The following is a 17,237-nucleotide window of genomic DNA, read 5'->3' on the forward strand; positions in this document are numbered from 1 at the left end:
ACACCTTGGTTTCCAGTAAATAACCAAATCTCTGTCCAAAGCAGCAGCAGACACCGAGACCCGTTCAGGCCAGCCTTACCTGAGCACTCACCTGGCCAGGGCTCCATGGCTGGACGCTCTCCATGCAGGCAGACATTCCCTGTGTGCTGCAGGTCACAGAGCTGAAGCTGCTGTACATTCTCCAGGATCCGGGTCTGTGTGTGCCCACTTAGAGAAACAACAGGAAAATGCTTCCTGATGGGAACACTGCAGCTCAGCACTTGGGAAAAACCCCAGCTTGTACACTGCAATCCCCTAAACCCAACCAAAATGTGCCACAGCAGGCTCCTGAAAGGCTCCACGGGGCTGGGAAAAACAGCCAATGTGCAATGTACTGCTAGGAAAGCTCTCTTACTGTGAGCAGGGCCTATTCACTCATTTCAGGTTGTCAAGCAAATTTGATCCAAGTCCCCTCTAGGACAGGATTGTGTTATCCTTACAGCTACAGAGAACCTTTTTTAAAATCAGCTTTAAGGTAATTGGCCTGAAGAAGCCCATACTCTCACTCTGGGAAGTCAGTGTTGACTCTGAAAGGAAGAGGTTACCTTGTAAGTGAAAAGGAAGAAAACATCAGAAGCTTCTAGCGCCAGAAGCTGCAGGGTCAGTGCAGATCAGGGCACTTCAGGCGGTGTCACCGCTGCTCACCAAACACCGTCCTGCGCTTTGCAAGCCGCCAGACGCCATCCCGTGGCCATCCAGATCCCCACACGCTTCCCCCAGCCGCTCCAAAGCTCCCAGCCCAGTCAGGGATGCGCTGCTCGCTGGCACTGAGGCTCCCTCCAGTCCTTCATGCCCGATGTTCTGTGTTGCTAATGTAAAGCAAGGCTGAGAAAGTTCTGCTACTTCCCCAAAAGTCACGCAGAGAGGCGCAGGCTGGAGGATGTGGCCGGGGCAGGTTGCTGCCTGCATTCAGCTGTTCCACGAGCTTTCTCCCTCAGCGTGAGCCTTCTGGTGGCAGCAAGGACAGCCCCGACACTCTGCAGGAAAACCATGGCATCCTCCACCCCGGGTGTGTGCACCAGCCTGCTGCCAGGCCACGGCCTTCCTGCGGGGTGACATTCCTCCCCCGGCTCAGTTACGCTGCTTCATCTGCAGTCCCTTGTCCCAGCAGCTCCCTCCTGCTCTCCCACAGTGCCCGAGCTTCTGGAGCACCTTTGCCCCACTCCTACACCCTTAATTCCCCTCTCATTCCCGCTCTGCCCCCAGGAAGAGTTTTGCCCCCGTGCAGGACACGTTTGACAGAAGCTGATGATCCTGTGTGCTCACTTTTCAGCTAAAGACACAAAGCTGAGCTTCCAGACTTGCCTTGGTTGTCCAAAAAACACAACCACAGCCTTTAGGGCTGATGCAAACTCCACGTGAAGGGGGTGGGAGGGAAGCTGTGCAATCCCATAGAAATTCAGCTGGCCCTCCATATCCCTCCTTGTTGCCCATCCAAACTCACCCTACCCATGCTCCTTTCATTGCTCAGCTGCTGTGTTTTAATACAGGAGAGGGGGAAAAAAAAAGGAAAAAAATAAGAAGTGACCAGAAACAAAAAGAGTCCTCAAAGGCAAATGTTTTCTATTACAGCACTAGTTCTTCCAGGGCCTTTGATGTTGCTTCTCCCACACAGAGCTGTTTCTTTCACAGTCTGTTCTTGCACATGAACAAGATGTTACACGTACTCTGCATAGCACATCCTCAACTCTTATTCAAAGCATATTTGTCCCAACTCACTGCACTTTGTAACATTTTTCAAACCACTACTCATGCATCATAGGCACAGAGACATTTTTATTCTAGCTCCCCCTTTTCATATTTAATTTTCTTCCAAATTCTTGGAGGTTCTGGTCATAAATAGGGAAGTGTTGACATTAACTAGGGTTGAGAGAGAGCTGTTAAGTTCATGGCAGTAGATGAATTTTTCCAAAATTTTAGGGGCTTGTAGAGCTTTGTCAGAGGCTGGAACCAGCATTTATATTTACATGCTGGATTAGTTAACTTCCATGACATTCTTTATTTTACTTGGGCCCATAGTTTTTAATACCACCTGCTTCTTACCTGCCTATCACAAGCCCTAACTTTTGCATACTGAAAAAATTGTTGAGCACACATTGCATTGATAAACTATTACAGTTCTCATGATAAATTTAAATTGCAAATTATTTGGGGGAAGGAAAATATTTTTGTTCTAGCACAATAGGGCTTTCGTAATCTGTGTTATAAACTATCCAAACACAAGTAACAGCTGGGAGCTTCTGCCAACTTACTCAACTTTGGTGGTAGTTCAAAAGTGGTGGCAGAATGCAGGAGGTTTCATTAGGTAATGCAGGGGTTAAGCTACTCATATTCTGAAAAAATAATCTCATGTCACTGTCTCCAAAATTCATTTAACTCATGTCAAATAGGACTTACTTCTGCATAATCTATATCCAAACACCTTGCAGAATCAAAACACAATGGATGCTTCTTCCAGAAAACATTGCATTATCTGAAAAATAATCAAAAATACCAAACTCTGTTATACCCCAAGAGGAGAGACAGGCAAGAGCCCACCAGGAATTTTACCACAGCTATTCAGTAAGATAGGCAACCTGGAGTAATTAAGAGTAAATCATAATTGTGTATAAAAGGTAATAAAATTTTATGGCCCTCAGAAATAAGCTAAGGAAGAACAAGAGTGTTTGAACTCTTGTGCAATGTAAGGAGATGCCTTTTGGACACACAGGAACTGCTTGACAGCCTGGTGTCACTAACTGGCACGTTGAATCACAGGGACTGTTACTGCAAACTTAGGCAGAGACCAAGAGAGACCTGGCCTGGTCAGTTGGAGATGGACAAAACTTGTGGTCTGTCAGTAATAAATTCTTACTTTACAGTAAGAGGACTTTGGAGGTGGAAGCACATTGGGCTTTGTTGCTGCTACTAAAAATATGCTCAAAAGACTATTGCCTGTGTCTAGAAAAAGAGCCTGGTATCAAACCAGCCAAATTGGTTCACTAAAAATAGGCATTTCTTTGTTCTGTGTTTTCAGGTCTCATTTCTTTTAAACCCCCACAATCTTTTGTGATCATCCAAGCTAACATGCATTCTTTGTTAATAGCAAGAACCCACCTCCTCCCCATCTCCAAACTTCATCATGCAAGAACAACAAACCAAATTGCTCCAGGTTTAAAAAGAAAACGCTGGCCCTGGCATGATAATCAGAGGCAAGACTCAAACCAAAAGGCTTTAAGATCTAAGAGCAAGTAATAAAAAGCAGCTTGAATGCAAAAAGGGTTTGGATTGAAACAAGAGACTTCCGCCAAGTGCCCAGTCCACTCTAAAGGGATAAAGGGATAGCCTGGAGGTGCAGGGACCCTTTACAGTGGTTTCTGTGCCTTTGCATTTGTAGGAACAGCAGCTCTGTCCCTGCAGCAGGAAGCAAACCCCAGCTGTCACCCTTAAACCAGCTCTGTAGCAAAATTACTCCCTCAGAAAACAGACATGCCCTAAAAAAGATTTACTTCTGATTTTAGCCTGATGACCAAGGTCCTTGTTGGGACCTTTGGGAATTTCATAACCAGCCCTTAAGGAAACCCAAACACCAAATCCCCGCCCTCCCCAAAACCAGCTGGAACTGGGAGAATGCTGCTCCAATTCTGATGGGCAAGCACAGCTCCCTCTTTTTGGAGTGGATTAAGCAAAACAGCCCTAGACTTGCCCACAATGAGCCTTTTCCTCTAAGTCTGAACAGGGCAGACCCCCATGAAAAGTCTCAATCATCTGCATTTCAAAGGAAAAATGCATTTTTCATTTGAAAATTAGCTGGGTAAGATTAACTCAAGGCTAAAACTCCTCATTTATAGTTAGGGGAGCAAGTCACTACTTCCTTTTCCTGGGATCTTCTGGTACCTTCAGTGACCCATCTTACACTGAGGATTTACCTCAAGAGAGACTAAAATACTCACTGATAGGCAAAGATACTTTCCATCTACTATGGACAGCTGCCATTCATGTAATAGACTTGGAATACAAGGGGCAGTTTGTATAGCTCCAAAAATATCCCTTGGCCTTTACTCCAAAAGAGCAAATGCAACAGGCCCATGACTTCATTAAATTCTTGAACTCATGTTAATGCAAAGCTTTTTTATTATGAAGTTACCAGGAAAATTATATGCCAATGAAATTCATTCCAGGAAAAACGAGTTCTCATCTTAGTTGTCACACAATGTATTAGCAGGGTCTACAGATAAGAATGTGAATATTTGCAAAAAATAATTTCCCTGGGCCACTCTATTGTGTTTGTTCACCAGAACCTCAGTTCAAATCTGCATGAGCCTGCTCAAGTTCCACCTCTGCAAACAGCCCCAACATAGACCTGCCTGGAGAAATATGCCAAGCTAAAGCCTTGCATTTAAAATGGTTTTAGCATTTTGAATTGTTAAAATGAGTTCTCTATTTCTATCATGACTTACAAAATAATTTTTTAAAAAATCCCACTTCAGTGTTTTTATGCAGTATAGAGTTCTTCGAGCCTTTCAAGAATGAGTTTTCCAATAAAGTCCACAGGACTCAGATTTACATCCTCACCCACTGACAGTTTAATTACTTCCATTGTAGGAGAAAGTATTTCATCACATACAGTCAGAAAAACAGCCCCTTAAATACTGGCTCTTGGGCCCATGATCCCCCAATTTGAAATTCAATGAAGGAGAATGAAACATGCACACTGTGATCTATTTCCTGATGCAGAACACTTGATATTATCAAAACACACAGAGTTCCACAGCTGACACACACATTTTTCTAAACCATTGGTAAAATCCTTCCAGCATTTTAAGCCCATGAAATGAGGATTCAGCGTGCTCTGGATATGATCTAAAGGCAGTGCTGGTCAATGAGCTGTACAAAGACCATTGCTGTAATGCTGTGCTAATTAACATATTAAAAATAGTCCATCTAAAATGCTGCTTGAATTACACAGGTATTTTAACTTAGTTCTCAACTATTACAACATTAAAGGTAACTCATCACTGTGATTCTCAGCAAAAGATATGCACTAATGATCCCTTATAAAAAGAAGGAAGTGGGGGTAAGACAGGAATTCTCAGACACTCATCATGGCAATTCAGCAGCAGTAAGTCTGGTGAAGTCATAAAAAACAGTTGTTAAATGTCAATAGTTATACATTAAAGCTGATTACCAGCACCAGCTGGCCGCCTTTCCCAACTGGAGTCCAATTCCCTCGGACAGGGCAGGTAACAAAACCAGAAATGCAACTTTTAAAAGTCAGTTTTAGAGTATGCTACAGTATCAATGAACCCTCTAAGCAGTGGCAACTCAAACGCAGAGAACTGCAAGTATCAGTAATCAGCACATTAGAAAACTTTGTTTCAAAATGAACAAGTTGTGTTAGGAGCATGAAAGAGAACCTGGGCCTGCCTCGGGCCTGTTAACACAGCGACATCCATTCATTCTGAAACAACAGACACAGCGTGTGTGCATTACGGATATATTTTATAAAAGAGCAATGTCTTTTACAAGGCCTTCCAAGAGTGGGGAATAGCCAGAACACTACAAAAAGCTGCTGTAACAAGAGTGACTATTTGTGCGCTCGCTTTATGCAGCTTACATTCGAATGTTTACAGAGGCCAGCACTCAGATGGGACTCTCCACTAACAAACAAATCTGGAATACATCAATTGTACAGGTAAATCAGCCAAAATTAAGCAATAGCTATGCTCTTCTCAGGTTTAAGAAAGCATGCAATAGGTTTCCCCCTCCTGCCACCCCTCGTTCAGATTTCCAAATCACAGTACCAGTAAAAGCACCGTAGAAGGGAAGAGGGGCAGAGGTAACGGGGTTGGATTTTATCACAGACTGTTCATCACTATTTTGCAAATGGAAAAGCAGCCTTCTTTAAGCATCAAGAAGGCAGAGAAGATACAGGCATAAATTAAAAAAATAATTAAATTACTTAAGACATCAAAAATTCAAGAAATAGCACTGCGCATATACAAACAAAATTAACATTCAATACTGTAGAGCTCATTTAAAAATGGCACCGATGGACAATATTTTACAATATGCACATTTATTTGAAGTGGGGAACTAATGTTCCACAGGTGGAAATGATCATACAAATAATAGTGCCACTGTTGGCCCATTCTGGTACTTCTTACAATTTAATGGAAACACTTTTAAAAATAATCTGGTATGTACATGTCTTCTGGATACCCAACGGCTTCTTCAGAACAGAAAAAACTATGGTTCTCCCCCGCCCTTTTAGCCAGACAGTATTGCCAGAGATTGTGCTCACATCTAAAGCACATAATCTTACTTTAAATTCAGTGCTATTTTCTTTCAGAAAGATCACAAGTTGTACTTTTAGGTAACAAAAGCATTTATGGTACAAACATTCAAAAATGGAAGCTTATGATTCTGGCAGACAACGTTGCGTATTAAATACAAACCAGCCAGCAATTACTGAACATAAAAAACTTATTCAATCATAAAAAAATACTATAATTCATCACCACAGACTTTTTACAGAGTTATAAATAATAAATAGCATAACACAGTAGATTACAAACGGATTTCTTTTGCCCCGTTATAGTCTTTAAAAAGTAAAATATCTGTTCCTACCTCAGACTGACCAAGGTACTGTATCAAGACTACTCATAGCTCAAAGAGAACTCCTTCACCAAGCAATTTGCAGAGCTTGTATCCAATCCAAAGCCTTTCCTCAGGAATCCAATGTTTGCTGAGCTGTTTGCTCTGCTCATGACCAAGAAAGGGACAAACTCCGCCCCGAGCAGCTGCAAAGGGTCTCACCTTGGCTGCCCCCAGCACCTCCACACCTCGGAAAGGAACACAAAGGGAAGCAGCACCCCTGACAGACTTGGGTAAGCACTCTATAAACAAGCTGTACACAAAGGACTTTCCCCACCCACCCCTCTGGTTTACATTCCATAATTTTGTAACAATGTCCCCTAAGGCACAAAAATACTTATGACCTCAATGCCACAGGAGACATCGATGGTGCCATACATGGTTCTCCTACACAGTAGTTTAATTAACTTAGTTATCTGCACTGTATGTCTTCAATCGAGGTGTGGTTTAATTTTTCCTGGCCAAATCTTATTTCATACAATCTGTAGGACAAATGTTCTGGGAAGAGAACTATGCAGCTAATTTAATTGCTTGCAGAGTATTATTATTTCTTCACTGATGGCAAAAGTGACAGACATTAGTTATTCTGCTGTGGGGTTTTTAGTTTAATGTAATAGAGTGAGATTTCCACACTCAATGTGGTCTTCTGTAAATGAATTCATAAAAATGACTAGCAGCACTAAGGAAATAAAATATTTTTTCTCCCTTCCATAAAGGAATTTGAGGCTAGTGACTAAAAAAAAAAAAAAAAAAAAAAAAGCAAGAGTAATTTTACTCAATAGTAGAAGTGCCAGAGAATAAATTAGTATTTTCAAATCCTTCCAAACCAAGTTATTTCCCTAGACATAGCGACCATAATGATAGAAGTACATTCCTAATAATTGCAACACTAATAGGTAAATACCTATTCCTGGAATCAAAAAGTGTACGCAAGTTCCTGAAAGCAAAAGTTAGTATAATATCAGCAGACATCTTGTTTAAAAAATAAATTTGCAAAACCAGACATTAATATGGTCTACAATGTCCATTATATGGATAAATTAAAAAAAAAAATCACTGGAAAGTAGCCAAGGATTACAGTAACAACAATTTTTCCTTTTAATAAACCTCATATGAATGGTTCAAGGATCAGAGTTCATTTCTCTGTACGAGTGTACAGGAAGGGGACAGCACAGCCAGACACTGACTCAGGACTTGGTAAAGTCACTTGGGTGAGAAGTCATCCATCAGAATGAACGAGGAGCAGGAGTTGGAGCACGTCACTGGAGACTCCGTGGTGATGCTGCCTTTAGTCAGGGAATCAGAGGAAGAGCCAACACTGCTGCTGCTCCCGTCGAGAATATCCGAGGACAGGCTGGGGAAAGGGAAAAAGGTCCTTTAGTGCAGGGGCACGAGGCTCTGAACAAAGCTGACATGCTTCACCCTTGGACAGGACTTGTAGGAGACCTATACTACCACTCAGTCTTTACTGCAAGACTGGCAGCCCTGAAAACTCCTTGTTTTCTGTAGCATGTTAGAGATATTCATGCTCCTCACGGGAATGAGGAGCAGAATTATTGGGTTTTTTTAACATGCAGAATAAATTATGAAGGTGATTTTAATCAGACATAGAAAGGAGGTGACAACAAGTAAGTATAAAACCTTAAAAGCTTATAGTAAAGGAAAAATAATAAATTAATCAGCAATGCAGCAAAGATGTCATTAATTAGCTGGTATGCTCTTTAACACGGCACTATTCAAAGCAAGATTGAGACTTATTTTTCTCACAGAATTCCTGTGTTTGGATTTTGAAGTCTAGATACAAGATCCCAGAGGGCACATAAACTGATGCTTTTACAATTTAGGGGGAAGCAACATGGCACAACCATCTAGGCAGTTTCAAGTCTGTAGGTAAACTGAAATTAAAGTGATAACAGCTGATATTTTTGAATACTTAGTATCGGATTCAATACAATTTATGATTGTAATAAAGAAAGATAATACTAAAAATCGTGAACTTAGGGACAAGAACAATTAAGTACCCACACACATTTCCTAATTATTCAGTGAAGTGCCACAAACTCTGTATGACCACTGCCTACAACATACTGTAACGATGAACCAAAGTAACTGTGCTTATGAATCAACAGGGATTTGTAACAATTATATGCAGTGTAAAGGCTTTGATACCCAAAATCAAGGCTAGAGTCTGCTCAGGAAGAATTGATCAAAGGAGAAGGAGCACTGTCACAGGACCCTACCACAGGATAGCTTCCATGAATACACATCCACAAGATACACATGAAGTTTTTTTTTTTCCTGGAAAAAAAAAAACTAGAAAGCTTGTGATAGATGCACATTACTTGTTTTGGCATTTATTTCAGGGCACATGAAATATTTTACCATGAACTGAGATCTGTCAGATGTGTAACATCTGGAGAAAGCATGTTGGTTGTTCCTTGGAAAAGTCTCTTTGGCTGACTTTCAGTTTCCATTTCACCTAAGGAAAACAGTGCAAATAATCAAACTCACTTGAGTCTCTGCAACATCCTTTTTAATATTTGTCTGCTGTAAAAAACAGGTTTGACCTACAACACTCCAAGGTTGAATTTGTAGCACCAGTTCTCTAATTCAGCCAACCAAGCACCTGGCTAAGACATCAATTTGATGACAGCTCTTGTTCAACCACCCAGTCCATCCTAAGCTAAAAATTTAGCAGTATCTGAGGGGCTACAATGATCTCAAAGACATAAAACTTGCTACTTGTACTGCAATCAGACAAAATAATCTAAAGCAAACTAATTACCAGACTTAGTTTTAAGTAAACAGCTGAGATGAGGTAACTGATATAAGTCAAAATATGAAGTTTAAAATTGTTAGTGATTATGAAAATAACAATGACAGCGGGGTTCAGTTTCACCCTCCCCTGTACAACAAATTCTGATGCATGAGTACACTTTTATAGGAAAGCTGAATGGAATAAATTCCACGTAAAAATGTGGAAGCATTTCCACTTACTCATCATGGATCACACTGTCTTTGTACCTGTAACCATCCACAGACATTAAGAGATTAAATATGAGGGGGAGAATTAATGTAATCTGTTTAGTATAATCTGCAGTGACAATGAGCTGACTCACTAATAGCTGCTCTACAACACACATTTGAAAATATCATGAACTTGAAAATTTAAAAAAAAACCTCTCAACTACAGTGTATTTTCATTCTTACTTTGAGGGGGAAATAAAGCATGAAATGGTAACAATTTTCTGGCTTTTACCTACACTTTGCAGTAGTTGCAGAGTCAGTTCAAAAACTTGACAGAGGCTGAGCATTATACCAAACCACTCTATACATTCTGCAACAGAATCACACTGCACGTTTCATAAAAGACTGGGAACTTCCAAACTTTTCATTTCCTTCAGCCCACAGGGATACATTCCTATCTTAAGGCAAGGAACAATTGCTTCTAGCAAGCAGAATGGCAAAAAAACATTTATAAAGTACTTGGTCTTGCAGAAAAATGAACACAACACCAACTTAGATAATACTTTTGCCCCTTAAATTTCACAGAGACAAATCTGCACTGCTACAATACATTGCAGAGTCCACCAGTATGGCAGTGAAAAGTTCTTCAGTTCATGTCTTTCCTTCTCCTACTATAAATCTACAGCTAAAATTCAGAAAAAAACAGGACCGTGTATTTAGGAAAAGAAAGTTCATTTAAATGGATTAGATGTTTCAAAATCAAGCAGCATTTTGAAAGTACCTTGATATTTCAAGTAAGAAAAGGAAAACTCAGATCTCCATAAAAGATGATCCATGGGAGCACATGGATTTGGTGAGGAAAGGCTTGTCTTTCTACCTGCACTGCTTTTACAATTTGTGTAAAGTGTAAGTGTGGATATTTATTCCTTACTGATTATTTAGCTTAATAAACTTTTGTTCATTTTTAGTACTGCTAAAATTCACAGAAAATAAAAGCCAAGATAGAACTGACATCTATGAGAAAACTTGTCTCTCTCCTCTGTCAAATCAGTACCAGTTAGACAATGTTGTTTATCTGACAGGAGAATCAGTACTAAAAAAGAAAAAAAGCATAACAAAACCAGTAACTTTTCTCAAAGCCTAAATGTAAGTCTTGTACAATAAAAGGACGTTTTGGTGCAGTTAAGAATGCCTAAGTTAAAAAAAAAAAAAAAACAGAAAGGATAAGCATAGCTAAAGGCACACTTTAAAAATATCTCATTTTTACAGTTCTACTGTGGAGATTTGATTGAGGATGATACTTGAAAATCTCCAATATGGAACAGTTCCAGGAAAGAAAGCATTTTCCCCCTTCAGGAAGAAAGGGCACTGATCTATTCCATTTCTGTAAACACTCACCTTCTGAACTTTTAGAGTGAAAACAAACATTCAGTACTAAGTTTAGAAGATACTGCAAGATAAGCAACATTCCTAAGATGACCTGAAGGGTGTGCACTGTTCAGTGGTACTTGTAGGAATGTTATGAACATTTGTAAGCTCTGACATTTAATTTGATGTATAACAAAATTTGCCTCTGTCAAGCAGTAGCTGTTTATTAAGTTTTTCATTCCTATGTTTTAGATTAGCTACTTTACGTTGTATTTTTGAGTCTTGCCTGGCAAATTCCAGTTCACGGTGGATACAAGTGCATTGTATTTACAGAATAACAAATAATGTATCCAGCTAGGAAACTACATCCATATTAAAACATCTGGTAAGGAAAATACATGTACCTTTTCTTTTAATGGGGCCAAGAACACTGGGCCTGATACAGTTGATTGGACTTTGACTCCTCCTGCTGAAGAGAGAATACTGAGAGTCAGGCCTGTAAAGGTTCCAATTTGCATCAAATCAACACAACCACAGCATATGAAGCATTCTTCAAAGTTATTCCTGCACAACTGTAATTCTTGTGGAATCTAAATACATAGATAACAAATAAGGGCTGCCTATTAGAGCAGATTATCTGCCACACGAGTTGTAGAAGATTTTCTAAGGTTTTCTCCTTCCCTTAGTGAATCACATCCTCATGTCAATCCTTTTCTAAATTTAGCAGCGTATTTATGTAAAACTAATCTGCTGACAAAGTTAATTTGAAATACCTGAGGACTTCCCCCCAAGTTACCAAGTCTAGTTTAAAGTTGACACATGCTCTATAAGAGCACACACATAAAGCTGCCATTGGTGAAGGATGAACTTTCAGAGCATTTTTATGTGGCACTGCTTTGGCAGTTGTAAAACTGAAGTCTCTTTTAATGCCTTAACTTAATTTAAGCCTTTGGCTTAAATTCCAATGTTAGCACAACACACACTGATTACTTACTTGCAGAATCGCCTTGTTGGACTGGGAATAGGGCTTGGAGGTAATCCATTACTGCTCACAAACATTTGCAATGATGGTGAAAAACATTGCTGCAGGAAGAAATGAAGATAGTTTAGAATTTCCTTTAAAATATTCAGATGTTACACTCCACCCTCCAAAACAAACATCCCCCCCTTCTATTCCCTTTTTATTCTTAAAGAAAAGCTAGCAACAGATTACACAGACTATCAAATATAACATTACAAGTATTAGAACTTAACTTACAAAAACATACTGGCCCATGCAATTCTGCTCAGATTAAGCTAAAATTGAAACCCACAAGAGAAGTAAAACTTAAATAGACACTGTTCTCCAAGTAAGAGAATTGTTTCTGTTCTTTCTTACATTTAGAAACAGCAGTACAGTACTCAGGACTTAGTTCTTTCAAGGGGCTTGTTAAACAAACAAGTTGAGTTAACTCAAAATACATCTGACCTGAAAACTGACAATATTCCAGAATAAAACAGGATATTTAGGTCTGTGATTCTGCAGCTAATTTGAGCTTAGCCCATCAATGCTTCTAGCTAAACACAAAAATCTTTCTGTCAAGTTATCTGCTAGTGTTTTACAGTCAGAATTCCAAAGGTACAGAACCATCTGTCAGCATCAGTGTTTTCCCAGGAAAACATTTACCCAGCACTCGTAAGTGGCTGTCATATGCACCAATCTGGTAGAAGCACACAGATTGCTCCTTTTTTGTACAAAAAGCAGAATCACTCAAGAGGGTGCCAACAAGGTCAAGCAGCCCATCTTCAAACCCAGGTGCCAGTTTCCTGTGCTACATTTCATTTTTCCACTCCTCACTGGAAAAGTAGTTTCTCTAACATCCAGCTCTTTCTCTGGCATCTGCCGCCGGTTTTCAGTACGAGTTCAACACACCCAAGTTCTCCTTCAGAGTGCATTTGTGCCTTCCTTTCCATAAATGATGGACACATTTTCATCTCTCACCATACAGATTTGCAGTCCAATTTTGGTGCTTCTTCCCCAGAATCCCCCCACTTCTGCAGCCACAGATCCTGTCCAGGACTATTTTCATGACCTCTTCCAGCTTCCCTAGAACCAGAACCCCAACCCAGCCGAACACTTCACAAGCAGCAGTAACTGAAAACATCCAGTGTGTCACTGCTTAAACTCTGCAGGCTCCCAGATGGCAACCATTTGATTCTAAGAAACCAACAAAATATGGATTTGGCTTTTTTGGTGCTTTTTCAGAGTTTTTTTTAAACGATGAAACAATTTGTGAAGTTACAGATCTTGACAGTTCAGCTTGGTTTAGATTTCTGAAATATTATCTCAGCCTGGTATTTCACTTATCCTACCTTTCCTATTCCTCTTGTAGGTGAAGGTGCAGGCGAAACTGGAATGAAGTCTATTCTCTTTGGGGAAAAAGATTTCTCAGACTTGTCCAAGTCATTGTCGCTCTGTGAATACAAGGTTTCAGACTTATCACCAGCACAGGACATTACCTTGAAATCCAAGGCACAACCTTCTAATGGAAAGTCATTGGGTCAAATGCACAAAGTAGCTAAAGCAGATGGGCTTAAATTCTTCTTAAATTATTTTCACAGTTAATTCCTCTCTTTCCCTTAAATTTGTCATTAGAGTGTAAAAGTGGAATTAAATAGGAAACATCTATAAAAAGATTACCAGGCTCAAGCTTTCCTCCCATGACTGGCTTATCTGCATTGCTGTCTGCACTTCCCTAGAATACAAAAAACCCCATCAGTAGCTACAAAGAGGATAATTCTGGCTAATTTATCATCTTCTTTCAATAACACTCACCTTTCATGTGCTGCTTCTCTGTTCATTAAATCCACTCCTTCCTCCTGCAAGAGATAAACATCCTAAGTTTTCCCATAACATTTGATTCATCACAGGTACTTGAAATAACACTCGTGATTCCATTATTTGCCATCAGGATTGAAATATGAACAGCAGAACACACAGAAAGACAGGACAGCCACCAGCCCAGCTCTCTGCTTCTCTTAAATACTTCTAAAATGCAAGATAGCTTAAACACAACAATAAGCCTTGCAAGGCCACTTCCTTGTTGAAATTAAGTCTTAAGAAATATTCCATTTTCTTTAGTACTTGAAATAAGAAACCCCCACTGTGCAAGTACTTCAATATCATACAGTACTGTTCATTCTGTTACTGAATACACAGATAAAAACTCCACTTACCCTTCTGATCTGATGAAGTCGGCTGCTAGGAATACGAATAGGAGATGATGACAAAAACTGGAAAAAAAAGTGACAGCCACAATGATTAAATCACACACAACTGCTTGCATGCACACTATTTACCATCAGCTACATTCTTAGGGAGTTCAAAATGAGCTGCACAACTACATGTGGATGACTCAAACAACGTTGCAAAAAAGCAAACACTGACCTTCAAGAGAAAAGACTTGTTTTACCACTTTACAAATTCCTTGTATCACTCAGCAAGTGGCAGGGATCTGACTTGCAGGCAGATACTGCCCAGCATCTCAAGCACACAAATAGCTACAGATGCCATTTGGACAAGGGAGATACTACAAATGAAACTGTGATTGTTACACCATTCCCCATTGCTCAGGATATGACAAACTCCTGTAGGACACCTTACTCAACCTGCTGGCTATTGTAAAGGAGAAATCTCAGTGCTTCAACTCAGTCTTGAACAACACTCCCTAAAGCTTAAGGTCTGCAAGTTTTCAATTGTGTGCAATTTTATGCACCTAATTCCTCTGGAACTCCAACACCACATATAAATGGGCCAACAGTTCCCACTCAGGATGGCCGTGTGTCCAATGTCTCACCGACTGACACACTCCAAAATTCTGGATTCTTTAGAAGTCTCACAACAGAAGACTTTGAACTAAAAATCCCTGACACCTTTCCTGAACAGAAGACAGGATTTTAAGGTTTTGAGAAAAGCAATATTTAATCTTCACTACCCCCAGACAAGACAATTTCAGTGGAAGGAGCACATAAATCCCTCACCTGACAAGGAGAGGGTAGAAAAAAAGAAATGTAACATCTTTGAAAAGTTAAACAACTGCAGTAGTGTACACTGCCAGATTTATAACAGAGAGCAACAAATAAATTCCCCTTCTTTCAGTGATTTTCTGAGGATAGTGTTCTGCCTTTGCAAAAAAAGAGCATATGTCAAACAGGTCAACAAAGAACTTTGACACTGTCCATTTTCAGAACAAAGTAAAACACCCTTTCAAGACACTTAATTCTGATATCATTCTACTCTTCTAATACAGGCTTAAATTAACTTTAAAACTGGACTTAATATGGGAAGTCACATAAAACGTCAACTGCTCTTGTCTTCTTGGGGACAGTCAACACACCAGTATTATTTCATTATAAGTTGCAGTTAGAGGTGAAAAAATGTTTATTCTGCAGCTTGGAAGCTTGCTGGGATACTCAGTGCAAATACAAATCAAGTTTAACTTCATTTCTCTACTCCAATTATTCCTTGCTGGGTGTAAACATGACATGCTTAAGATTCCTCACCATTCCATGACGGCTCATAACTGTTGTGCTGTTCCTGCGAGTCCGCAACACGTAAGGCTGAAACACCTGGGAGTTGTCACTGCAGGGGGAGAAAACAAAGTTTTGTGAACAGCTTTTTAGGGTGCGCTTTACTGAAAGCTCCACAGCGCTGTGACAGGCGCTGCAGCCCCCAGAGCGCTGAAAACATTATTTTATTCGAACAGGAACACAGCCGTCGCCGGGAGCGCGGCGAGCACCTTCCCTGAACCGAGGGAGGACAACGGGGCACTGGCGGCGCACCCGTGGGACAAGGGACACGATCCGCAGGCCGCTGAGGGAGCGCCGGGCCTGGCCCAGGCCCCCGGCGAGGCCGGCGGGCAGCGGCGACCGCAGGGCTCGATGAGCCGAGCCCCCCGGGCCCCTCACCTGAGCCCGTGGATGAGCGGGGCGCTGTTCGACCGCCTCAGGCCGCCGCCGTCGCCCGGGGCCGCGGCGCTCCCCGGCGGCAGCTCCAGGTCCAGCTCCATCTTCTCCTGAGCCATCGCGGCGGCTCCGGCTCCTCCGCCCCGCCGCGGCGCCCATTCACTGCCGGCGCCGCCGCGGCTCCTCGGGCCGCCGCCGCCCCGGCCCTACAGGCCCCGCGGGCGGCGCCGCGGGCTCAGCCCGGGGGCGCGCCGGGCCCGGCGGGGGGGGCGGCCGCAGCAGCGCCGCATCCCGGGGGCGGCCCGGGGGCGGCCAATTCCTCCAGCAGCTGCAGCCGGTGCTGCTGCCCGCGGTGGCGGTGGGAGCGCTCCCGGTGCTCCCGTCGGTGCCGACCGCGCTCCGCGCCCGCCGCCGCGCACTGCCCGCTGCGCATGCGCGAGGATCGGGGCGCAGGCAGCACCGCCCGCCTCGCATGGCGCATGCGCAGTAGCGCCGCACCCCGGCACCGCTTCGGCGGCGGGAGAGCTCCCGACAGCCCCCGGGGCCGGGGCGCGCGCTGATTGGCCGCGGGGGGAGCGTGTGTGTGTTTGAAACGCCGCAACGGTCGCTAGGACGCGCGCGCCGCGGGGGCGCGGCCGGGCCGTGACCTGAGGGAGGATCCGGGTTCGAGTCCCAGCCCGGCCACAAACCCGGCGCCTTTTTCCCGTTTTAGTGGGGAAAAGGTTTTACAGCTTTCTTCAGGATTAGGCCCTCTCCGATCTAAGTCCCGCAGGCTTTCCCAGTGTTCTCCCCAGCCTTCCCTAGCTGCTGTTGCACGTACCAGGGCTTTGATTGCAATGAGAGTATGCTCAGCATTCAGAAATCTGGTGTAAAATTCGTTATGAGACGAGATCCTAGTTCTTGACAGTATTCAGATTTGGGACTGACTTGGGCAAACTCACTCTAAGTGATCAAAGCATCAAAGTTTGTGCTTACTTTACAGTATTTTTCTGCAACAACAGTTGCATTGTACGTACTTGTTTCTTACATGCAAGGGGCTTTAGGGTCTTTCCCAGCACCAAATTTTAAAAGGTCTCCATTTTCTCCTGGGATAAAACACTTCTTTTGCCAGAGTACTAGTTGTTGAAACTGTTAAGATAGAAAAGTTAGTATTTTTTGATATTTCAGCTACCTCAGTTGGGAACATGGCTAGATGAATTATTCTCTTACTTTAAAATGATCAAGGGTAGATGCTTCTAGATAACTGATTAGAACTCTTGTTTCTGTACCTTAATATTTATTGT

General features: G+C 42.0%; 1 protein-coding gene and 1 non-coding gene across 2 annotated transcripts; both read right to left on the bottom strand.

Moving 5' to 3' along the window:
- Window positions 1-4,580: 4,580 nt before the first annotated feature.
- On the bottom strand, window positions 4,581-16,164 carry LOC128795215 (P2R1A-PPP2R2A-interacting phosphatase regulator 1-like). The gene is made up of 10 exons (XM_053955801.1): window positions 15,958-16,164; window positions 15,553-15,631; window positions 14,227-14,283; window positions 13,826-13,869; window positions 13,691-13,745; window positions 13,363-13,464; window positions 12,005-12,093; window positions 11,415-11,479; window positions 9,058-9,154; window positions 4,581-8,029 (listed from the first exon to the last, which is right to left on the bottom strand). Exons 1-10 carry the CDS (start codon window positions 16,071-16,073, stop codon window positions 7,879-7,881), a joined length of 855 nt encoding a protein of 284 aa, XP_053811776.1. The 5' UTR covers window positions 16,074-16,164; the 3' UTR covers window positions 4,581-7,878.
- LOC128795450 (small nucleolar RNA U109) lies at window positions 8,109-8,252 on the bottom strand. The gene has a single exon (XR_008433553.1). It is a non-coding gene; the product is annotated as a small nucleolar RNA U109 (small nucleolar RNA).
- Window positions 16,165-17,237: the final 1,073 nt, after the last annotated feature.

The sequence above is a fragment of the Vidua chalybeata genome, chromosome 14 (genome assembly GCF_026979565.1).
Source record: "Vidua chalybeata isolate OUT-0048 chromosome 14, bVidCha1 merged haplotype, whole genome shotgun sequence".
Lineage (NCBI taxonomy): Eukaryota > Metazoa > Chordata > Aves > Passeriformes > Viduidae > Vidua > Vidua chalybeata.